The following is a 26,503-nucleotide window of genomic DNA, read 5'->3' on the forward strand; positions in this document are numbered from 1 at the left end:
CATACCTAGAAGATAACCCCAACACCGTTCCACTACTTATAATTCTCTCTTCTTATGATAGAGTATCCCTTCAACAATTGATCAATGTGGAGATAGTAGGGGTGTCGGAATAGGGTGTCTTTTGACCCTCAACCTTAGGCCCAAGGTTAGGACCTTTCCTCCTTGACCTCATTTGATTCCTAACCATCATCATGAGGTGGCCTCGTGGTCCTTAACCAATGGTCGTCAACCATTTTTACAAGGCACCATACCTAATGAGGAATCTTTCACTGTTCCCCCTCCTTGCACTCCCTTCAGCAAGATTGATTATTGCTCATAGGAATTCACATTCCTAAATAAATATAAATGATAGATCATATGTGCATTCAATAAGCATTTACATCTGCATACAATAAATATAAATATATACACAAATCAGACAAAGACATATGCATTAATATCTCCTTATGCCACAATATTGGAATAAGGTATTTCAGAATTTGATGGTCTGCTTGTATTATTATCTCTATTTGCTGATCAATTTTTAATTTCTTTCAAAGCTTAGTAACTGTATCCTCCGTGTTGGGTTATTGATGCTGTAATCTGATGATCTTTTCCTTCCCAATGCCTCTCCTTCAATGTCGATGAAGCCCCTTTATATCCCTCTATCGGGTTTGTGGAGTTGTGTCTTTTCTTGCAGGGTCATGACCCATGGGCAAGAGTCATGTTTTATATGTTCTCATCGCACCTCTTAACACTTAATCATGTTGATTTGTTTGCCGATAATCACTCTATTAGTTTAAATGCTTAATTGTTCTTGCTGAAGGAAAGGCTTTTGTTCATAATGTGAGAGAGGGGTGATACTTAAGTTGTGCTCCTTGTTATGAACGTTTTTGACTCCTAATGATCTAGGCCTATTTAGGAGTGATCACGGGCATGTCGAGGAGTGATCTACGATTGGGAAATTGTGAAGTCTCACTGTAGTGAGACAATTTCCAATCAGGTTTCACTGAGTTGAGATTTGGTCATGATAGAGCCCAACTCTATGAATTGATGAGATTTGCTGGTGGCCTTCCTAGAAGCATGCCATTGAATACCACACTATACTTGTCCATAGTAGTTTGCATTGCAATGTGATTACTTGAAGACAATGTAGGCTTTCCTTTTAATACAAAACAACCTACTGCCCATGAGGTTGGTTCCTTATAGAAAGTGCCTTACATACTTCTAACAGTGACAACATAATGTGACTTCTTAGGTATTCCTCTAAGTATCAGGTCTTTCACTTGAGATTTGAAGTCCAATTCAATGGATTGATAGTTTTGGGAAAATTCCTTAAGTGAATGCAATTATTGTACACGAAGTACCATATTTTCTTCCCCTAGTCCTACCACATAGAAGTCATCACACATATTTTACTCATCAAGGGATAACACAAGTTAATGAATTACCTTGGCAAAAGATATTCATGAATCCATCAACAATGGAGACATTGAATTACATTTCGAATGAAACTTTGGCAAATAGTAATATAGCAAATTTGCAAATATGAAGCAATAAAATTTTAATTACTTGAATACTAAATAAAACTGGATAAATGGAAATGTCAAATTGGATATTTCTATTATATCGAAAACATCATAAAGGTGACTACAATGAGTAGCATGATTTCAAAATAAATACAAAATGTCAAAATGTAGTGAACGAAGGCCTCTAATTATCCCCAAACACCTCATCATTGGAACTTTTGGACTCCTCAAGGTCAAGCTCTGCAAAACTAACACCAACCAGCCCTATTTCTCAAGTTGTAGCATCCTCATCAATCTGTGCTAGCTCCTCTGGCTCTACATCCCATCGTGTTGCTAGACTCTCTTTGTACAAAAGTGTCTTGCTATCAATGAGATGCAAAGCACTATGTATAACCACAAGCTTCTTTGCTCTCCTAGAGGTAAGTCTATTTAATCTTAAGTGAGTGGATGAAGTTAAAGATGGACCAGTTCCTCTCAGTAGCAAAAGAACTAGAAAAATGAGATATCAATCGAATGGCTATAGTGGTAGTCAAAGATTTTGGTCTGTTGGTGTGTTTTTTGTGCACGCTCAACTCAGAATAAAATACCTTGAGATATCCTATTCTCTCTTGATCAAAATCTTCTATGTGCTAAACAGATGGATTGTGTGATCACAAAGACGACTCCAAGGTTCCAAATTCATGCGGATAGTCTCAGTTGGTTTGTTGTGATATGGTGGTAATCTCAAGGGGGACTTATAGAATTGTTGGAGTGAATCGATCAAAGGATTTTGCTGATTCTTGACGCTTTTAACTTTCTTCTTTTTTGGAATGATTTTTCAATAAGTTCTAGTTTAATCCTACTTCTACTGGGATTTGTAAAAAACGGCAAAAGGTGAGGTTTGAGGAAGATAATTCTAACTTTAAGCTTAACCTATGAACTTGGGAGACAAAACTTACAAATGCGGAATCAAAACCAATCCTTTTTTTGCCAAATTCAACAACTACACAAGAATGGTGCAATCTTCTACGAAATTTTAAAAGATTTTCATATCACTTGTACTCACCAACATTCTGAACAATGAATAAAGCAATAGAGGTGAAATTTCTTTAATTGGTTCAGGCTAACTTTGCACAATAACTGAAAATCATCCAATTGCCAAAAGTATGAACACATCATTCCACATTGAGCAATTCCATCAAATCTTTCATTCAATCTAATAACTTGAAAATAAAATCTACTCTAATGAGAGCAAAGAAACCATGCTAACTTGCAAAAGTAGACAAGATGCACCCACAATTGAACAATGAATTATGTCTTAGTACTCAAGAAGTATCACTACAACAATTTCTCCGAAGTCTCTCATATGAAATAAATGAAATGAGGGGGGTTTATATAGGCACCCTTATTACAAAGAAACGACCTGGATTGATTTAAGATCAATGGCCAAGATTAAACAAATAATCTAATTAGGGCAAACTAGCATAGTTATCCAAAATGGACCAATAAGAAATGAACAACTAATTAATCTAGCTTTCTTCTAGAAGCGAGTATCCCTTATGCTTTTCCTTGGCAGCAAATTCGATGAACCTGGTCATTATGGTGGCTAGCTTCTCCTTTGGGACACTTGTCAAGATGTCAATTTTGTACTCCATCAAGTCCATGTTATCTTCACACGTGGCAAAGGTAGTCATTCAATCAATTTCAAGTTTTCGAAAATCACCTTCGATGGACACAAAAGAGGATGCCTTGCTGAAATGTTGCCTTTGGATCGAATTTGCAGAAGTGGAAAAATTGTTTTGAACTTTGGCCTTCAGGTTTTCCACGTCTAAATCTCTGTCTCAGACAGTCTCTTGCTCTAGTACATCAGCAACTATGATGAAGACCTTGTCTTGGACATCCTTTGATTATTTCTTCAATTTTGGCACCATCACTCTTCATTCTTTCCAAGACCTCTCCTTTAGCTACCAAGGCATGATACCAAGTATTGAAATCATATGATGTCCCAATATCAATTACATTTCCTTTGACCAAATCTTGCTCAGGAATTCCTTTAAGCACCTTCAAACATGGAATTGTCTTCTCTTGGATAACTTGGAACTCCTCCCAAAATTCAGCTATGCACTGGATTCTAAACATGAAGGAAGAGACCCGTCCATAGTGTTGGTGTTGGAAATAAGCCACACTTGGACTGACGATGGACTGGTCCAAGAGGTGCCAGTAGCTCAGTGGTAGAGCACTCCAGCAGCGTATGGAAGGTCCTAGGTTCGAGTCCTAGCTGGTCCATGTCTCAACATGGTATTAGAGCCAGGTCCAGGCTAGGAGCCCCAAGCACACGAGAGGTGTGGCTTAAGGGGGGGTGTTGGTGCTGGAAATAAGCCACACCCGGACCGACGATGGACTGGTCCAAGAGGGGCCAGTAGCTCAGTGGTAGAGCACTCCAGCAACGTATGGAAGGTCCTAGGTTCGAGTCCTAGCTGGTCCATGTCTCAACACATAGACTTGCGCCAACTCTTTCAAGAAGTTGATGGCTTTGTTTTCAACTTCAACAATCCATTCCTTAGCCTCTTGGGCTGCCATCTTCATTCCTTCAAAATTTTCAATTGACTTTTGTGGAAGAATCAAAGGTGGAGCGACTGCTACCTCCTCTCTGTTGATAGGATTTACCAAGTGTGGATGTAACCTTTCAATTGTTCATTTTCTTCTTTGAGTTTGTTTTTCTTTTCAACTTCCCTCCTGAGCCTTTCTTTGATGGCATTGACTGAATCATCCAAATCTTGAACCTCCTGCTCCTTTGTGGTAGGACCTATGTCCACATTCATTAGCTCATATTCCTCAGGAGCGACTTCTTCTTTGGATTTGTCAAATTTTGGAATTGCCACCTGCACTTATCGGGATCTTGTGCCATCCCTATGGATTAAGGAATATGTCTTTGCTTTCTTCATTTCCATAGGCTGGTTCAGTCTGACTAGGAACTACGTTGAATTGTCCATTGGTTGGACTTGTACAATAGCCTTCTTTTTCATTCTCTGCAATAACCAACTGGGGACCATTGGCTGTTCAATGCCATTATCCTCTTTTATTTTCGTCATTCCCTTCACTTTCCTCAATTCCCTTGAGTGCGGAAATCATTCCTTCTTGAAAACCACCTTCCAAAATGTCAACCTAAATATTTACCAAGTCCATATCCATTGTTGTTACTAAATCATCGTGAATAGTCTTTTGGTAAACAAGCTCTACATTTGGCTCTTCACGAACTTTGGGAGGCATTTCCATCTCAACTTGTTGATTGTCTACAACTGGAGCTTTACCCTTTCTTGTGGATGATCCTACTTCTTCAACCAAAGAAGTGTTGATAGAAGAAGATGTTTTATTTGTTTTCTGCTTCTTTCTTTTTGAATCTTTTGCTGTGTCCTTCTTCATCTTGGAATTTCCACTTCTTGGCTTCCCGGTTCCATTTGTTACTTCATCATCCTCGGAGGAACCAGAATCCAAGTTCCTCATCAAATCATAGGTGAAGGGGATATTCTTCTCCCTTAGCTTGTGAACTTGCTGTTCTACCCACCACCTTGTGAATTTCATGTCTGGTCTCATTAATGTGTCCAAATTTGAAAGCTTAGGTCCGAACCAATTTGTTGTAGGTAGAGGTTTATCTTTTTTTTCCTCATAGCGTGGCTGGGTGAAAATTCTATCATCCTCCAATTGATCATGCTGATTGGTAGCCGGGATGCATTCTCCCTCTTACTTCATATTCATCATCCGCATTGGCCCAGAAGTCTTCAAGATCAGCTCTATGTTTGTTCTTCCTTCCATTCGCCCTTCTAATATGGCGATGGGGATCAAAGTTAGACCTTGATCAATAGAAGGGGAAAGGATACCACTGCATTTCCACATCCGCCTTTTCAGCAGCTTGCGCTGATGGACATGACTCTAGCATTTTTCCAATGACAAGGGGAAAGGAAACTCCTATATTTTGTTCGACTCTTTGGATTTTCCCAAATGTATCTAGTTGCCTAATGACTTCGGGCAAGACCATTTTGTTTGTTGGAAATTTTGGAAGCTTATATGGGCATCCTGTGAATCCTTGTACTCTCAGGTTTGTGAATCTAGGGAATTGAATATACCAAGACCCAAACCTACTTATCAAATCCTTTGATTCTGGTGTCAATCTTTTGATGGGTGCCTCCTTGAAGTGTCCCGGTGATAAACATAAGGAGTGTATCATTAACTCTCTTGAAGTGGGGCTTCTCCTGTATATGCAATTGTGGATAACAATCATATTTCTTGAATTGTCCATCTTTGTTTCCCACTATGCCCTTACAAATCAATCCCTTATATTTGTAACACCATGCAAGTACATAGATGATATAGGAACTCATGTAAAAGGACTTTGTATGTTCCAAGTTCCTTAGCTGCTCATCAATGTTGTTACTGATTATTCTTGCCCAATTTATCATTTTGACACCAGTAGTGATTTCATCAATAAAGTGATACGTCTAGGGCTAGTATGAAGAAGCTTGAGAACTTCCCATGACCCTATTGGGCAAAAGAATGAGGTCTCCATACTCTTCAATGAAATCAGTTCGGAAAAGTTTCTTTGGGACTTTCGAATATTGGGGTCTTGGTTTAAGCAGCCATTGCTTGTTAAGCTTCTCAGTGCAGGCGATAGGTTCAGCTTCAAAGACATCTAAGGCTTCCTCCTAGGTTTTGTACATGGTAGAGTGGTATTGGGAATGCCAAGTGCTTCTTCAAGGTAGGACAACATTCTTCTATCAGGTGCCTCGATTTGTCTTTCTTGAATGTTGTAATGTTTAGCACATTCTACCATCAGCTCATAACACTGCATTGCTGGAGGAAATCTAGCTGCATCAACAATTCCATTTCGCATCACTTTGCGTGCAAGTGGTGAAGGTAGGCAATCATCTGCCCTGTACATCCTCTTCTTGAAATCTTCAATGTCAACGTGGCCAAGTTCAGTATCAATGACTTTCTTCCACTTTGTCTGAATCCTGGAATCTAACTTTGGGCCCTTGTTGTTGAACTTCATCTGCACTTTTCGAGAAATTTCTCCTGAGTTGTCATCAACTATCTGAAAAATATGGAAAATTCGTAGGTTAGAAAAAATAAACTTGATGTCTACTTGATGAATTTTGAAAAATAACTCTGATTTTCTGATTAAATTCTCGAGTCGAGACCCAAAATCAGACAGTCTGAAAAACGAAAATCAGAATTAGGAAAACTCTGAAAATTGAAATAAGACTCAGAAAAACTTTTAAAATTATGAAACTAAGTCTGATTTATACACTTTTTTCCTTTAAAATTGAAAAAGCACGAAAAAGAAACATAGTTTTTTACAAAATTTGAAGAATATATGATACCAAATCTGAGTGTAGGTCTGATAATCAGAAATTTAGAACAAAAGATGAAATTTTGAAGTCCGAAATCTTGAAAATCTGTCTTGACAATGCTTTTAGACCTGAAAATATTGAAGAAATTGTTCAAAGAATTGCTTCCAATTTGTCTTCGAATGCTTGGATTCCCCCTAGAAATTACTTTGAACCTGCAATTTCACTTTAGAAATGTACCTCATATCTTGGAAGAGTTCGAATTCCTCTTGCCTTTTTTTTTTTTTGTTTTAATGAGTTTTAAATGGAATGAATGTGGTTATGTTTTACTCCTTAAATCAAACTTCCCTCTTTTTTTCTTTTTTTCTTTTTGATTTAAAACTCAATGGCGTTTCTTTGCTTCCTTCTAGAAGCCTCTTCTTCTTGGGCAAACTCTTTGCTTTGTTTCCTTTTTCAACCTCTTCAACACTTTGCCAAACTCTCCCTTCTCAACTGTGGCGAATTCCTTTTGGTTCCATATTTTTTGCTTTATTCACTTTTTCATCTTGCCAAAACTTTCAAACTTTTTCCTTCCATGAGTTGGGCAAATTATTTCATGCGCCTAGCTTTTTTTGTTTGAATTCTCTTTGTCACCAACTCTTAGGTGAATTCTTGTACTTTATTTCTTTTTCCTTGTTATAATTCATCTTGACCAAATTTTCTCCTCATGTTGGGCGAATTGTTTGCTTTTCTTCCTTGCTTTAATCCATTTTACCCCTAACAACTTATTTTTTTCACCTAGGGTGGACTTCATGATAACACAAGGAAGATTTTCTCATGCCTAGGCAGACTTTGCCTTAAGTTAGGAATCTTTTCCAACCAAGGGGGCAGACTTTGCTTGTTCACAAGGAATATTATGCTTCCCTAGGGCGGACTTTGCATGCTCACAAGGAAGATTTCACTATGCTTAGGCGGACTTCATCATTGCTTAAGTAACTTTGTCTTGTTGCTAGGCGGACTTCACCTCTTGATAGGAAATTTTCGTGATCTTGCTATACTTAACCAAAATTTCTGACCTTTTCCCAACACTTAATCAATTTCTAACCCACTCCTTGGGCGGACTTCGCTAGTTGCCAAGGAAGTTTTTCACTATTTTGAGCAGACTTTGCTTGATGCTAAAGTTTGGGCGGACTTTGCACAATGCGAAGGAATTTTCTTCCCTTCTTGGGTAAACTTTGCTTGTTGATAGGGAACTTTTCATTCTACCCAAGCTGGACTTCATGTCTAGACAAGGAACTTTGCTTGGAGAAGGGCGAACTTGAGCATAGATTTGCAATTTCTTCCATGGGTGTGTGATCCTAATAATTTGAACAACAAAACTTCCCGATCTTGACTCCAGACTTAACCGTTTTCCTTGAGATCTTCAATTAACAACCAATAAATCTTCCTTTGGATTCGAAAGCTAGTTCTAGATGAATTCTTTTTATTGGACACTCTCCCTGACCTTGAAACTATACCTGACCTTGAAACTTTCCTTGATCTCGGAAAAAGCAATAAAGCAACTTTCTATTTTTAGAAAAAAGAAAAAAGGCAGACTGGAATAGCGGGTTCTCGGATTGGCCCCAAAATGCCAAAAGCAAAACTTTCTATATTTAGAAACAACAAAAAAACAAATTTCCTAAGAAGTAGGAAGTTGTCATAATTGACCTCGAGAAATTACGATTTTGCTCCTTTGACCTATTTGAGCCCATCCGTAGCATCAAAATATTCTTTCGACCATTGCTTCACTTTTCTGACTTGGGTGACTCCTCCAAATTTCACAAAACTTGACTCATTTTGTGATGCCAAAATCCTAACCTAAAAAGCAAAAAAGAGGGGTCCCCAATTGCAATGGGGCGATGTGTGATTTCGTCACAACGCGGTCCATGATAGTTCCACCACAAAATTGGGTCCTCCTATGCCATAGTTGCCATAACCATTTTCGCCACCTCAATATTGTTAAAATAATATTAATATCTTCTATAATGGTCATCTTCTATTTTAAGTTGTCGACTTATTTAGCTTGTTAAGTTAGCTTTTTATTATGTAATTAGCTTTTAAGCTTTATTTAGCATTTAGCTTTTTAGTTAATTAGCTTTTAAGCTTTATTTAGCATTTAGCTTTTTCTTTTTAGTTAATTAGCTTTTAAGCTTAATTTAGCTTTCAAGCTTAATTTAGCGTTTAGCTCTTTAATCTTTTACTTTAATGTTATGTCCTAATTATAGAACATCGTCTTGTAACCTCTATATATACGTGTGTATATCGTTCAATGTAATTATCTGATTGTTGAATCATTCATTGAATTTATTTTTCATGGTATCAAAGCCGATGGGATTCTTTAAAGTTTGGCAATTTTTTTAATAAAAAATCATGGCTTTCTTTCTGGAATATTTTCCAGAACTTATTTATTGTTTTTTAATATAAAAAAATGATTTTGCTTTTTTGAAGGCTTTTTGAGGGTTTCTGGTATCAGAGCATATTCTTTTTCTCTCCGTGGGCAGATTTTTGTTTTAAAATTTTTCGATGTTTTTATTGAAGAGAATTTTTTAAAACTGTTTTAAAAAAAAAAAAAAGAGCAGATTCTTTTTCTCTTCTTGGGTAGATTTTTTTTGCAAGTTGAAATTTTTCCTAGGGTTTCTGCAATTTTCGACTAGGGTTTTGACCCTTCAGTTCAAGTCAAAATTTTATTCTGGTTGCAGATTCTTGGTGCATTTTTCGAGGCCTCAACTGGGTCGTCATCGGATTTTTCTAGGTGCATCATTTTCTGTGCCTCAATTTTGGAGCTATCAGATTTGCATTTTGTTTTCAGATTCTTGGTGGGTTTTTTGAGAGCTTTTTTGAGTTGGTCTTAGATTTTTCTAGGTGCCTCGTTTTCCGTGCCTCAAATTTTGTGTCTGTGACTTTGCCTTGGAATTTAAAAATAGTCAGTGATTTCTGCTAATTCTATGGACATCGGGAATTTTGCTTTTTTTGGGCACCGTTTATGCTGTTTTAAGTGTGCAGAAAATTTCAATTTTTGGGTCGAAATTCATGCATTGGAATTCATGCCAGAATTCTCCTATAGGGTTTCAGTTTTTTCAGCAGCTGCTTCTATTCTGATCTTTTTTAAAATCAGATTCTTTTATCTCTTGCTTTCACTCAGTTGAGCTTGATCAACCTAGATTTCCGTGATGGCATCATTAACCAACATCATGTTGGAACATAGTTAGAAGTTCAACGACCGCAACTACAACACCTGGAAACAACGTGTGCTTACCATCTTTGAGTATCGTTGCCTTGATTAGCTTGTTTTGGGCAAGGAATCTCATCCTACAACAACAGGTGATGATCAAGACAAACATAATGTGAAGAATCGAGAGGCTGTCATGCTTATCAAACTCTCCGTCATAGACGATCAATTCCCACAGGTGCCTTCAGGTAAAACAACAAAAGAGATCTAGGATCTCTTGAAGGATCTTCATGAAATGTCCGACAAGAGCCGAGCTTTCTTTTTGAAGAATATGTTGTTTTCTATCATGATGGATGAGAAGTCATCTATCTAGGCACATCTCACGAAGATCAAGGAGATCCGTGACCAGTTGGAAGCTATAGGCCGAACCATGGTGGAAGAGGATATGGTAGTGATCATGCTGAAAAGCCTTCCCAGATCCTATGAGCATTTCATTCATACTCTCAATATCTCATCTACTAGTGTTGATCTGAAGTTTCCTGATCTCTGCAACAAGCTTCTACAACAGGATCGATGGAAGCAACAGTTTGGAAGCAATGGTAGTTCATCCACTGAACAAGCCTTCACAGCTGAAGTTTTGGATAACAAGGGTAAAGGTCAGTCCTTCCAGCAGAAGGGGCAAGGTCAATATACGTAGTCTTCGAAGAAGAAAAGTGTACAGTGTAACTACTGTCACCAGTTTGGCCATATGAAGAAAGATTGCAGGAAATTGTTGGCATCCGTGCAATCTAGGTTGGGAGGGTCTCAGGAACAAGTGAAGGCTCATGTTGCAGAGCATTCTGGAGAGGAGTCAGCCTTCTATGCTTTGTGATAAGCAAATTTCCTGTTTGGTTGGTTTTCACATTTTTTTCCTCAAAAATTGTTTCGAATTTTTTTTCCTTAAAAATTATTATTTGTCATCCGCAAAGCTTGCATGGGATTTCTAGGTTTTCACGATTTTTTTTTCAAAAATTGTTTGCTGGTTTTTACGATTTTTTCCTCAAAAATCATTTGTAATACGTGAAGTTCGCATGGGATTTGTGATTCATGAAGTTGTCTGATTTTGATTGATTTCTCTCCTAAAAAATCGAGCTTTGTTGCAGTCAGTTTGGGTCGCACTTGCCAGGGCGAACATTTGCAACCGTGGTATCTTGCAGTCAACTTTGGAGTTGGTACTCTTTTGCAAAAGGGTTTGCTGATTTTTTCCTCAAAATCATTGTTTCAGGCTTCAGTAATTCGTGTGTGCCAGATCTCTAATTCGCGTGTGAAGGCTACATTCGCTTGGATGGCTTCTGGTACTCTTGGTCATTTACATTCTGCAGATCCTCGGAGGGTCTCCATAGCAGCAGAGTGTTCTTTGCATCTGTGATCATAACACCTGCAGTGTTTTCTGTAGGGTATTGAGTATGATGACCATTAGGGAGGGTGTTAAAATAATATTAATATCTTCTATAATGGTCATCTTCTATTTTTAGTGGTCATCTTCTATTTTAAGTTGTCGACTTATTTAGCTTATTAAGTTAGCTTTTTATTATGTAATTAGCTTTTAAGCTTTATTTAGCATTTAGCTTTTTCTTTTTAGTTAATTAGCTTTTAAGCTTTATTTAGCTTTTAAGTTGAATTTAGCTTTCACGCTTAATTTAGTGTTTAGCTCTTTAATCTTTTACTTTAACGTTATGTTCTAATTATAGAACATCGTCTTGTAACCTCTATATATACGTGTGTATATCGTTCAATGTAATTATCCGATTATTGAATCATTCATTCAATTTATTTTTCAAATATAACCCTTAAGAACCTCAGAATACATCTTCTCAATGGCCCTAAAGAACCCCGCCTTCACCTTACCATCCCGTATAAGTATAAATCTACCAGGCTTAGTCTTGTACCACTTAGGATTCAATGCATAGGCAGCCATGTGCAAGGAAGTGTTGAGGCTCTCCCATCTCAAATGAATGATTGGTTGAATGTGCTCATTGTAGAAAGCTAATATGGTTTATTTTCTTGTATGACAACCCTCATTTGGTCAAGCATAAAATCAATGCACTCATACACCTCTCCAAGGTTGGGTGCATTCGTGTCTCGATATCTAATGCCCTAGACAACTAGAGCAATGATGGACACTATATATTTGGCATTACTCCAAAACACATCACTCTTCACTGTATCCTTCACAGTCATCCCCTGCTGTATCCTGGACTCGCCCCATCCATTCCAAAGTGACTCTTGCAACTCGATCATTTTGTTCAAGAGAATGAAATACGATGCATATTTGCTCTCAGCAAGGTTTAAGAACTCCTTAGAGAAATTCCAGAAGAGTGCATGTGAAGTGTGGTGGTTGCAGATAAACATTTGCACATTTCTAGCATCACTAACCATTGCTTTGATACATTCAATCTTACCCATGTCCTTGAGTGCTTTGTTCATGGCATGCACACAATATGGAGTCCTCCAAATATGTCTGTAAGCTGCCTCAACAAGTTTCTCTGCATCTTTGCTCACATGTGCTACATCTGTCACTACTTGGACAACATTTTGTGGCCCAACCTCCGTAATAGCCTTCTTGAGGACTTGAAACTGAAAATCAACATCTTTGTGATGCCCTGTACAATCAATTGCCTTAAGAAAGTATGGGCCCTCTGTACATGTAACCATGATATTGGTGAGTGGACAATGGCTAATGTCCATCTACCCATCCATGACTATATTGCATCTAGTCTTCACCCAACATTCCTTCATCTCCTCCATCGACACATTGATCTTGGAATAGTTCTTATCCAAGATCGCAGTCCTCAATTTTGTCTCACCTAGTGGCACATATGATGGTCCTCTCCTTGTTACCATTGACATCATCTCCCTATAATGAGGAGATCAAGCTACATGAAATGGGATGCCATTGGCAAAGAAGAACTTGCTAATGGCATCATCTATCTCATCCTTTAGCTGCACATTGAACATATCAGCTATGGGGTTACTTTGCAATGTACGTTTCCCTTGATCCACTCCTGCCTGGGCAATGGCACTGGAAGAACCTGCCATCACTTCTAGTCTTGTTCACAATGACTAAAACTCTATGGTTGGCTTTGTTGAACATCTACCCTATGAGACAAAGTAGTAGGCATAGGTGTAGTTGCATTGTCATTAGGAATACCCCATAGCTTGTTTATCTAAGCTCTCTATTTGAGGTTTGTCGTTTGTGCCAAAAAAGAACATATTCCACACCTTTCCCTCGAATAAGTATATTGTGCGTATCAACTGTAGTAATATTGCCATACCATTCTACAACACAAAAGTTGCATTTCCACTTGTGCCATAAATTGTCCCCGGCCTACTTGGTAATTTTGTTGCAAATTGTTTGAGAGGAGATTTATGGTCAAAAGGACCCCTAGCATACTCTACTAGTTATGTGGAGGGACACTCTATATTAGCTGTTGCACTTGCCATGGAACTAGTTTGGCCTTCAAGATCAGCCCCATGGTCTCCCCTTTCAGCCTCAGGTTCATATTTAGATTCGGTTTCACTATGAGTATGAACCTTTCTCTCAACCTCACTCATGTCACGAGTGCCCATTGTGACATTGCAATAAACAATATAAATTCCACAAGTGCCTAGTTTCAACCTAGTTTAACAAACTTGAAAATAAAATTTAGATTTTGATGTCAAATCTTGATGACAAAATGAAAACTGAACAATGAACATTGAAATTAATCTACGAATATGCATTTGCAGCCATGTTTTTGGAATTATGATTAAAAATCTCACAAAGAGGGCTGCAAATGCATATTTATAGATTCATTTCAATATTCATTGTTCATTTTTCATTTTGTAGTCAAGATTCAACATCAAATTATATTTTAAAAATGAAACTTACAAAAAAACAACAACTTTTTTTGACAAAACAGTCATAGAAACCTACTTTGTGCTTGGAAAATCCCTCCAAGTTGACGTAGAATCCTCCTCCTCCTCCTCTTCTTGCTCCTTCTCACCCCTATTGCACTTGCAACACCTTAATCTCACTTGACTCCTTCACTCACTCTTTTCTCTTCTTTTCACCTAGCTGTTGGAAAACTTAGAAAACCAAATTTGAGGAACAAATGAGTATTTGGGAGTGTTTTGTAAAGCTTAGAGGGCTTGGAGGGAGTCTACTTGCCATTAGAGCTCAACCCTAGGCACGGAAATCAATAAAAAATAAAGAAATGAAAAAATAACTTTTTTTGATGTCCTAGGTTAGAAGATGTTGAGTTGTTCGTGCGGAGTTTCTAGCATTCTAACAGCCGTGGAATGTCCCCAACCTGTCCTCGTGTCTCAGTCATCCCTGTCCTAGAAGATAGGGTTTTGGAGGGGTGGGGGACGTGTCCTTGTGGAACATTGTGTTTTTCCCATTTAGACTTATGTCGCACTATGATAATGTCGTGTAAGTGTAATGCTATTATGTTACTAATGTTAAACAAGGATATGTTCTTGTGGTTGTTGGTGATGTCTTGAATCTCCCTTGAACTTAGGGACTTCAAGGGGATGCTGCATGCATAAAAATAAATAAAATATAAAAAAAAATTTAAACATTGTTTAAACCCTAATATTTTAAATAAAGAGGATTAGCAACTACAAATTTAGCTTATTGTGTTCAATTTTCCATATTTTAGTGTTGTATAGTTTAAGTTATTTTAGTAGCCACCTCACATTGGCTGCTCACTACCTCTGTTGCAAATTATTTTGGGACATTTGAAGTTTTGTCTCCATGTTGCTACACCTCTTCTTGCAAAACCAAAGAAACGTTGATTGAAATTTTTTGATGACCTTAGCCCCTTTGAGCTTGGTTACCATTTTGTAAGACTAGAAAATAAATGTCGTGGAAAACCAAGCATAATGTGGGTTGGTGGCAAGTTGTGGCTAGTTTCATTCCCATATCCAACAAGATATTTTGAGTATCTAAATATGCATACAAGATTTTCAAGATAGGAACGTCTTCAACATGCAAGGACTTGTGGAAAATGCTTCCTTGTTTTGGAGATTTCAAGGAGACTTTGAGATGTCCCCTAGATCCGCAGGGGACTCGTTCACCCTTCCTAAATTCAACATAAATGCTCAAATGCCCCTACTATCATTCAACTCAAAAAGTTCATTTAAAAAAAAATCACATATATTTTTTAATGTTTGTGCCAATAGCCCTAACACCTTAAGCATTCACAATTTTTTACTAAAGAATGAAGATTTGGTTATAAATAGTAAGGACTTGATGTTGCAAAATACGTAGTGATGAATTTTTAAAAATGGTGTGCTTCTTGAAGGTTTGTGTAGTTTTAAAGGCCTTGATTTGGGCACTTGTCTTTGACCTTATTGGTGTTAGACCAAATATTATTTACACATTAAGCTCACTTAGGCTTAGTTGGCATAAGCTAGTTGTCATAAAGTTCCTTTATGTAATATGTCATTTAATAATGTTCATAGGATTATGTTAGTTATCCTAGGTCGCATTCTAGAAGATATGAGGCCATGTCTCATTATTTAATATATGCTTTAGGCATTTATTATATTGCATCATGCATTTAATTTTATATCAAAGGGAGTTGTACCTACCTCATCATCTCTTTCCTATATAAGGAAGGCCTATGCACATTTGTATTCATATTCAACCATTATCAATCTATGCATTGTTATGCAAGTTATCTTGCCATTCTCTCTTGTGGAAGCTATTTTGTCTTGTAGGGATCTTGAGGAAGTTGTGTAGTCAGCTATTACTCCAACATTTGGGTAACTTGTCTTCAGATCTTTGTGAGGGTTGTTGGCCCCCAACCTCACTAGGGGCTTTGTTCTCAGATTCCTGCGAGGAGCATTGCCTATTGATCCCATTTAGGAGTCCACCCGTAGACCCTTACTTGACATGCCATCGCAAAATCTGAGCCTTTGATTTCCCTGTCTTTGAGACGTGTTGCCATACTGCCCCATCCTATGGATCCTTGGAGCATAGATCATAAATGAGTTATATACCATATCATGTTATGAGTGTTATACATTTTTGTATTGCCTTTGTTAAATGCCTTCTTCAACTAGGTTTTGCACAACTTACACAAATGCGCGATTGCATAAAGGTTAGAGAATGATGCATAGGAATGTTAAATATGTTATATTTTAAAATTACCTTAGATATAAATGGGACACTGTTGAGTGAGGTTGTGGGCAGAAACCTTTACAGTGTTTCAGTCTTTTAGGACTGTTTGCAGCAAGTTATAAAAGCTGCAAAGCATATAAGATGGTGGGGAACAACTGAGTGATCACAAAATTTGTAGCTTTTCTTTGCCACAATCTATGATGAAATAGAATTACGCCTCTCAAATTCTTTCTTGCAGATATTTGTTCGGCAATATCTTTAAGTTTTTCATTCTAATTGTGAAAGGTGAGCAATATATGATATCTAATGTATCTGCCACGTACATATAGGACAAATACATGATATCTACATATTTAATATAATATTAATAGACAGGAAGAAATGAATAGGGTCATAGGTTATTTATATGTGGATTAAGAGGCACATGTGATAGGATGTCCCAAAAGCATTATTTGTCTTTTGATGGCAACTACTTATATTTAACCATGTTCAATTTTAGGTGTATTGATGCTCTCCCATATTGGTAAGGTTTATACCTCAAATCACTGCGAGGATATGATAACTGATATCACTATGATCAGTAAAGTTCAACCTTTATGGGTAGTGAATATCTGCATGAACTAGCACTAAAATTGCAATTTCTTCAGTGTTGTGGTGAGGAACTCCAAGAATTTGTTTCAGTTCTGTATCTTAAATCTATGTAGATTTTTGAGAATCAAGAGTTGACTCTTAAGAACTTTTTAGTTTGAGGCAAAATGTTTAGCAGTAAGGCAGCTGTTATTAGGGTTCAACCTACGTTCCCCCGAGTTTCCAGGATGGGGGGATGAGGTTCAGGATGGTGATACTTTTGCCAATTTTGGGGATGGCTAGGGGACGGCTATATAAAATATAGGGAAAATTTAAAATATTTAGGGAAATTTTAAATTTTCATATGAAAACATGGATAAAGCATGCATATATACATTATATTCATATGAAAACATGGATATAGCACGCATATGAAAACATTATAGAATCTTAAGTTTTAACTTACAACGTTTGTGTTCAAAATTCATTGTCAATACTCAATATGCGTTCATAATTCAGGATTCATTGTCAATATGCATGTGATATTAAAATTATAACATACAAAATGGCCAAAGGCTACACTGCTGCCATATACTTTCATTTTCAACTACGATATTAAAATACAGGAAAACAATGCACACTGCTGCCCCCGCGTCCCCTGGCCATCCCCGTGTCCCCGAAACGTCCTCGGGACAGGGATGGGTGATTTAGGCCCGTGGATGCTTGCCCAGGTAATGTACGGTTCAACTGATGGTTTCCTTGGATCTTACTACTAGATATCTGATATTCATATAATGTCTATACATAGACCTTTAGTGCTTATAATGACGTGATAACATGTATTTTAATTACATTTTGTTAAGTAGTCTACATTTTTTAAAGTTTGAATCTTAGATTGTTTTCTCAAATGCTCTTTCTTGTTTCCTGATTTTAGGGATGGTAAATTTTAGTCAGCCTTTCACAGAAAGTTTGATGAGCCAATTCTACGGGAGTAACTACAATTCTTCGTAATGTTTGGAAATTAAGCTCTTTTGATAAATGAAACTACCCCGAGAAATTGTGTTTGTTGAAAATGGGAAGGATAATGTTAGCTAGAGTGTCTTTTCTGGAAGGAAGAATTGTTATGATATAGATTATTGTTTTGTGAAGTTATAATATTATTCACCAATATTAGTATAAAAATATCTTATTGGTTAAAGTAATTGCAAATAATTCTTGATTGCATTTTGTAACACAGATATCAAGAGCTGCTATAACGCCAGATTCCAGCTACATTGCAAGTCCTGCTGCATCTTGGCTGGATGATTTTCTGGTATGGCTATCGCCAGAAGCTTTTGGATGCTGTAGAAAATTTCCCAATGCTACATATTGTCCTCCTGATGATCAGGTGTGGAAAACATTTTCAAAGATAATTATTTATTTTCCTTCTACTTTATTTTCTTGAGCTGAAAATTTATATTTTTGTTTGTAAAGAAATTGCATATATGTTTTTATCCAATTTGTCTTGGTTATTTATTTTGCTATCTTACAAAATCGTTTGAAATGTTTGAAATAATCTCATGTTGGCAGCATATATTTCATGTTTTGTATATAAATTGAGCAACTATGTGACAACTACCAATTTTCATGTTATAAATTTTGCAGTTTGCTATTGTGAATTCATCATCCTAGATTTGAGATAGAGAAATATTAACTTCAACATTGGCTCCAAAGAAATAGCCTTTTAGTCTAGTTGGAATCTGAATTGTTACAGTTTTGTTTCAACTGACTTCTTTGCTTTAACAATCAGAATCAACTTGTGTTTCTCAAAAAAGAATTAGCCAGCATATGTAAAAATGAAATTCCTTTTATTATCAGCATTTGTATTTTTTAAATCTTGAGCATATTAACACTTAAATTTGTATCTACAGTTCCTCTACCTAGAATTTTTTTTAGATTGTTGCTAGCCTACAACCTCTTTGTTGTTCTTAAGGATGGCCACTTTTCTAAAATAAGTGTTAACACCTCAATGTCGTTGTGACCTATTTGGCCCATCTTTTCCTGAACTTCCTTTGGGGCCACCTACAAATTTCTTAAATACTATTTTGTAGATTTTTTTAAGCATGGGTTGCCTTAAATTTTTATTGTTTGGTCCAAAAATCCTTGGTTTTAATTTGTAAGGGCCATGCATGTGTTCAGAGGAAAAATATAACAAACTATAAATTGTTTATATTTTACTATTCCTTAATCTTTCAATGAATAGAATGGCGACTGAAGAACATCTGGAAGCTCTAATTGTTTTGTGACTAATGGAGAATGAGATTTTAATGTACTTATAAAAGTTTTGACGCATTCATTGTGTTTGTGCATTGAAGCTTATAAGTATATTTTTGTACAAACACTTACTAGTCATCAATGTTAATACATGGTAGCTACGGTAAGATAAATGATTGAGTGAGACATAAATGAAGTCTCTCATTCAATAATTTATCCTATCGATTAAACCATTAAGAAAAACTTCAAGCTATTTTATTTGATAATCATTCCTCATTTATATCAATATCGATAATCATATTATAGCATGGCACATTGGTGATCAACGATAGTTATTAGGTTAACCATCTATCCCGATCTATATTGGATGTGTTCCCAGCAAATAGAATAATGATTATCGAGTTGCTATCGGGTGGCAAAGTATGCACCGTTTAATGTATATAACCTTTAGTTAGTGATCGGTGTCAGTTAACATAGACACCGATTCACATCGGTTAATATGTCACGCCAACACCATCGTGAATACCGATTGGCATATACACTATGTTACGTGAACCCCGATTAATATCGGGTTGGTAAATAATTAAACACCGGTTGATAACATATATCAAAGGGTGCGATCAAGTAGTGTCTTGATCGGTCATGTTTGGTCAAGGCACTGCTTGATCCTCCCCTCTTGCATATATATATCATTTGGTATTTGTGAAGAGGATATGGAAATCGATAAATATTCCTTACCTGCCAAACAAAGAAGATAGTCAGAATTATAATAGTGATAGATAATACATAGATATAAAGAATAAAATTAGAATACATCTTGCATATTGAATTGTAAATTGAACAACATTTACATGGTATCAGAGCTATAGTTAAATCGAACCTGAGGCTGTTCAATTTTACGTAAAATTCAAATCAAGCATATATTCAACATCACAATTCTCTCAATGGCTAGCACTATCAGATTTGAAGACAGACTTGGAGGAGGTGATGACTACTCCGCATGGAAATTCAGAATTCAAATGATTCTAAAAGAAAATAAAGTCGAATCATTTGTAAAGACTAAAACTGCAGAACCTGAGACTGAACCTGACAAAGCAATTTGGAGAGAAGGAAATGATAAGGCTATTAAAATCATAGTTGATGGGGTAAGAAACAATATCATGCCCATTATAAGGAAACATGAAACAACCTTCAACATGTTCAAAGCACTTGAAGGCGCTTTTGAGATATCTAATGCCAGTAGAACTTTGGCTTTAAAAAGAGAAATAAATCATATAGCCATGATAAAATGAGAATCAATCAATGCCTACTTCATGCGAATATCTGCCCTAAGGGATGAACTGGCAACCCTTGGATATGAGATCCAAAGCAAAGAATTAACCCTCATTGCTCTAGATGGGTTACCCAGCATATGGGAAACATTCGTCCAAGGCATCAGTGCAAGGGATGAATTCCCAAAATTCAATAGGCTAAAGGCTAACTGTCTCCAAGAGGAATCAAGGCAAAATAAGAAAGGGATCAAATAGAAGAATATTGATGAAGATCTTCAAGTTCTAAATACAAACTCAAACAAGAAAAGCAAGCAGGAGCAATTTAGGAAGAGAAAAAGTTGTCACGGCAAGAACACCTTCAAGAAGGACCTTTCTCAGATTCAGTGTTACAAATGTGACAAATTTGGGCACTATGTTGCCAAATGTCCAGAAAGAGCTAAGCAAGCCACATTTGCCAAAATAGGAAAATCTAAAAGGGAAGAGGACTCTGAGAAGTACGTGCTCTATTCAACACTCACAAACCAAGCATCAAACAAAGTGAACTCTTGGGTGATCGACAGTGGCTCATCCAGACACATCATAGGATTCAGAGAAGTACTGGACTCCATGAAAGAGGAGAATGATGAGGAAGTAAATATCAGAGATGACTCTACACATCCAGTCAAAGAAGTTGGAACCTGCACCATCAAACTAAAGTCGAGTGTATCATTACAACTTAGAGGAGTACTATATGTTCCAGGTATCAAGAGAAATCTAGTCTCAATATCAACACTGGAAGACAATGGATACAGAGTAACCTTTATGGACAACAAAGTATTGGCTTGGCCAAAGAACACATCCATCAAGAAAGCTAAAACAATTGGTCAAAGACAAGGCTACTTGTATGAGCTATGCACAGAGCCCAACTTAGCCCTAATTCATGAAACTACAGATGCAAATGAAATCTGCCATAAAAGACTAGGCCACCTAAATTTCAGAGCTTTATCATCAATGGGAGACCTTGTCACAGGTTTACCTAAGTTAAAGCAATATCATTCAAGGGCATGCACAGGATGTGCCCTAGGTAAAAATACTAAGGGTGCTTTTCAAAATAGTAGTAGGAAAACAAGTAAAATTTTAGAGTTAGTTCATTCTGATGTATGTGGACCTATGTCCATACCTTCATTGGGGGGATTTTTGTATTATGTAATATTTGTTGATGACTACTCTAGGAAAACTTGGATCTACTTTCTAAAATGTAAAGAATCAAAAGAGATCCTTAATATGTTTAAAGAATTCAAATCACTAATAGAAAATTACATAGGAAATAAAATTAAAACCCTAAGAACTGATAATGGGGGGGACTACACATCAGAATTATTTAAAGAGTTTTGTAAAAATTCAAGGATTAAGAGGGAGTTAACAATACCTTATAACCCTCAACAAAGTGGGATAGCTGAAAGGAAAAATAGGACAATCGTTGAAGCTGCCAAAGCTATGATTCTTGATCAGAATCTAAATATCAATCTTTGGGCAGAAGCAACTAGCACTGCTGTATACATTCAAAACAGATGTCCTCACTTTCATCTTGAAGATAAGACCCCTGAGGAAGTCTTTACTAAATCAAAACCTTATATCAGCCACCTTAGGATATTTGGATGCCCTGTCTATATTCATGTACCTAAGGAGAAAATATTAAAATTAGAGCCTTCTGGAAAAAGGGGAATCTTTGTAGGATATAGTGAAACCTCAAAAGCTTACAGGATCTATATACCTGGTCAAAAGAATATTGAACTAAGCAGGGATGTGATCTTTGAAGAAGACTTAGCATTCAAAAGAGCCCAAAGCTCTTTAGACACTGAAGTCTATATCCCCACCCCTAGCAGAGATAGAGATCCTATGCCTGAGCTTCAGAGGGAGAATCCTGAGGAAACTATAAGTGAAACTCAAAGTCCACCTAGAGAAAACCTCAAGAAAAGACCACTATGGGCCACCAAGACTGTAGCAGAAGCTCAGAAGTTTGTTGCTCCTTCAGGAACCTTCAGGGAAAGCAAAAGGCCTAATAAATTCACTAGCTATGTCGCCCTTATGAATGAATAGATTATGAAGAAACTTTTGCACCTGTTGCCAGGTATACATCAGTAAGAGCTGTATTAGCCATTGCAGCAGCAAAGGGGTGGAAGGTACTCTAGATGGATGTTAAGACAACATTTCTAAATGGTGAGATCTCAGAAGAAGTCTACATAGAGCAACCTGAAGGGTTTGAAATTTATAATGCAGAGTCTTATGTATGTAGACTCAAGAAAGCTCTCTATGGGCTTAAACATGCTCCTAGGGCCTGGTATGATAGAATTGACACCTATCTCTCAGGACTAGGCTTCTCTAAAAATGATGCAGATCCTAATCTCTATTACAAAAGAAATAAAAGTGATATGCTAATGTTGATTTTATATGTTGATGGCTTATTAATCACATGAAATGATCATCTTATAGATCAATGCAAGAAAGATCTATCCAAAGAATTTGATATGAAGGACTTAGGACTCCTTCATTATTTCCTAGGATTGGAAGTATGGCAGAATTCTGACAATATTATACTAAATCGATGAAAGTATACATTGGATATTTTGAAGAGATTCGGAATGCTAAACTGTAGGCCCATGACTTTCTCCTATGGAAACCAATTTACATAAACTTAAGGAAGCAGCAACAGAGTCACAACCCACTGACTCTACTCAATACAGATAGATGTTTGGGTCCCTAATGTACCTAGTGAATACAAGGCCATATATTTGTTATGCAGTTAATGCCTTAAGTCAGTTCATGTGTGAACCCAAGGAGATACATCTGGTTGCAGTAAAGCACATCATGAGATACCTACAAGGTACCCTAAACCTTGGTCTCAAATATGAGAAAGTTGATATAGACATACATGGATTTACAGATTCAGATTGGGCTGTGTTGACGTGTATTTTGTACACCATCATACACAGAATAAAATACCAATAGGCATCTTATCCTCTCTTGAGAAAATAGTCTCTAACTGCTGAAGATTCGCGTAAAGGATCAGTTAGGTAGACTCCAAGGTTCTTTTAGTGGGGTCTCCACGTGTGGACAAGCTTTTTTAGTGGTATGATGTGATTTGCTGTTTCCTCCAAGGGGTCTTACGTATTCAAAGTTCGAAGATTTTACTAAACTAAAAGGAATTTTCAAAAAAAGCAAAAAGATAGGGTTTAAGAGGTCTAATCTAGCCTAACCCTATGAATGACTTAGCATGGACGAGATTTGGCAAGACTCAACCAACTTCAATTTTGCCATAAGATAACAACTCAATTGAAATTAGTGCGATCTTCTAAGGTAATATAATGATATTCAATGCATCAAAGACCAAGGACACTACTACGAAGGTACATATCCAAGACACAATGATAATTGAAGATTAAGGACTCAAAGTGTTCTCCAGTCGACCACGCAAGGCGTTCCTACAATCAGCAAGAAGCTAGTGGTTTGGATTGCGAATCCTACCAAATATCAAATCTCACACTTAGTCTTTCAAATTAACAAACTACTTCGATTGAGCACGATTCAAGTATATCAAACAACCATGAAGATAACTCAAGAAATTTGCAACAAAACACCATAACTTCAATATTTTATTGATTTCCAAGTCATCATGTACAACAATTGCTTGAATTTCTCTCTTCAAGACTCAATCTTGCTACAAAATAAAATTGCTTCTAGCTTTAATCTCTCTTCTCTATTACATCAACTATTGACTATTATTCAAATGAAATGAAAAATGGGGGTATAAATAGCATCTCCAGTTACAATGAAAGGTCCAGATTGAAAGTAAATCAACGGACAAGATCATGACACCTAAACCCTAATTAGGGTTTGTTATAAATGACCTCCTTTTTACTGAACAATATTAAATACATAGCCAAATATTAAATTTGGCACAAAAACCTAGGAGCTATCAACCAATGAGAAATAAGATGTCATGTCATCTGTAACAACCTTTCATCTAGAATCTTATTCCCTTTCCAATTCTCTTTCTTAGCATATGCAATGAATTTTGTCACGATTCCTTCGATTTCTGTGATTGGAATCTCGGGAAGATTCTTGATACTCTCTTCTAAGTGGATGATCTGATCGAATGCATCTAGAAGAGCTGCGTCCCAAGTAGGTTCAAGTTCCTTCGTTCTATCAATCAGGAGCATGGTGGCATACATCTGATCATACTGCTCATCTGTAACATCTGCGTCCTTGCGAAAGATGATCTTGATTCTATCCTCAAATTCCGGCATATCCACATCTGTCTCGACCTCGATCCTTCTGCCAAGAATGGTACGAAGTACCTCAAATACTCTGTCCTGGATCGGATTGATCACCTCCTCAACTTGACCACATCTAACACTGATGTCCTCGAAGAGAACACTCTTTATATGGAGTAAGGTTGACCACTGGAACAAACTGTGAGAATCACCCTCCAAGATCCTCTCCTGCGCTAAAATTCTTCTGGATGTATGTCTTATTACTTTCAAGACAGGGATGACAACGTCCTTGGTATGGGCAAATGCAGCTACTGTTGCCATCAATCTGTGGATTATCTCAAGAACTTGGATAGCCTGATGAATAATCTTCGTCATCCTTGTAACAAACTCTATGGCCACTGTATGAGATCTATCCATCCAACTACATGTACGCTGGACCAGGTTCCTGAATCTTTCTGCTTCATTGATCGATTGAAGGGGCAATGCCTGCACTGGTGATCTAACTGGATCTTGACGTCCCAAAGGTTCATTGATGTGACTGAAATATGTCCTCCATGCACCTCTCTCTCTCTCAAGCTTTCTATTCTTTTCCACTTCTTCTCTAAACTTGTCCTTCAATGCCTCAAATGTGTCGGTGGCATCATCTAAAGTCTGCTCTGCTGTGGATGGTCCTAACTCAATAGTCTGTATATCATAATCCTCTGCTAGGATCTCACCCTCATATTTGTCTGCTGCCGGTGTAGCTATCTGCAATTTCCTAGATCCAGTCTCATCTCGAATCGTCTTGGACATCTTTGTAGCCTTCCTCTTCTCTGTTACTTCATGTGAACATCCAACAAGGCTCTCTAAATCGATTGCATTGTCCTCGTCCTCAATTACGATCACCTTAGTCAATCTTTCCTTCAACCAATCTGGGATATTCGATCTCGTCTCTTGAACTTGAATTTCTTTATGTACTATTTCTTCTTGTCTGGGAGGAGATGTTATTTCATTATCTTCTTCTAACTCATAGTCTTGGAGAGATCCATCTGACGAAACATGCTGTGCCTGCCCTTCCTCCTGCCTGTCATTCTGTACCATCGACTCCATGGATTCTTCCACTCGAATTGTTCTATCCTCTGGTCTGGAAGAAGTACCTGGTGTTTGATCTTTGTTGGCACCCTGCTTTTTCTTGGAAGACTCCTTCTTTTTTGATCTTTCCTTTCTCTTCGATCCTCTCGGATGGAGATTGCCCTCACTGGCACATCGAAGGTTACCTTCACCTGAATTCCTAGGATTGGGATTGCCTTCACTAACACTGGCTCCACCTTCGGCTGGTTTCTCTTCCAAAGTAAAAGACATAGCTATGCCTTGTTCTCTCAACTTCTGATGCTGAACGTCTACCCATCTGCGAGTACAAGACAAGACTGGTGCCATCAAAGCATCTAAATCCACGACTTCAGGCTCATTCCAATCCAACCTTATTGTTTTGCTTTCTCTATCATAGGAAGACTGGACGTGTCTGCCATTGTCCTGAGCTTGGTCGGCCACTCTGTAAATCCTGCATTTCCTGATGAAATCCAAAGGCAATCTAGAATGTATCTTTCGTTTCACTTCGAGATCATCTAGGAGGTTCATCATAAAATCCTCAATTTGGTGCTCATGTCTAAATCTTCTACCGACCGTCTCTTCCAAATGTCCATGTGGATCAAAGCTATTTCTCCAAGCAAAAGATAAAAAAGAATACAAGGCTAACTCCTTCTCTACGTCATCCATGGCTAAGACATTAGGACATACCTCAACTGAATTACCCAAAATAATAGGTACTTGGACTCCATTCTGATGTCTGTGTCTGAATGCCTTCACATATGCTGCCAACTGCCTTGTTACCTCAAGTAACACAATTCTGTCTGTCGGATACCTCGGCAACATGTATGGAGGTAAAGGACATCCATGCACTCTAATGTAAGTGAATTTGGGAAACTGAATGAACCAAGCACCGTACCTTTTGAT

General features: G+C 37.3%; 1 protein-coding gene across 1 annotated transcript in view; it reads left to right on the forward strand.

Moving 5' to 3' along the window:
• The window catches only part of LOC131049953 (uncharacterized), a 245,830-nt gene that overhangs the window by 159,504 nt on the left and 59,823 nt on the right, over positions 1-26,503 (forward strand). Inside the window, exon 28 of the mRNA XM_057984065.2 lies at positions 17,972-18,121. Coding sequence (XP_057840048.2) covers positions 17,972-18,121 — 150 coding nt within the window. The remainder of the gene's footprint in view (positions 1-17,971; positions 18,122-26,503) is intronic.

This window comes from Cryptomeria japonica, chromosome 8 (assembly GCF_030272615.1).
Source record: "Cryptomeria japonica chromosome 8, Sugi_1.0, whole genome shotgun sequence".
In the NCBI taxonomy this organism is placed as follows: Eukaryota; Viridiplantae; Streptophyta; class Pinopsida; order Cupressales; family Cupressaceae; genus Cryptomeria; species Cryptomeria japonica.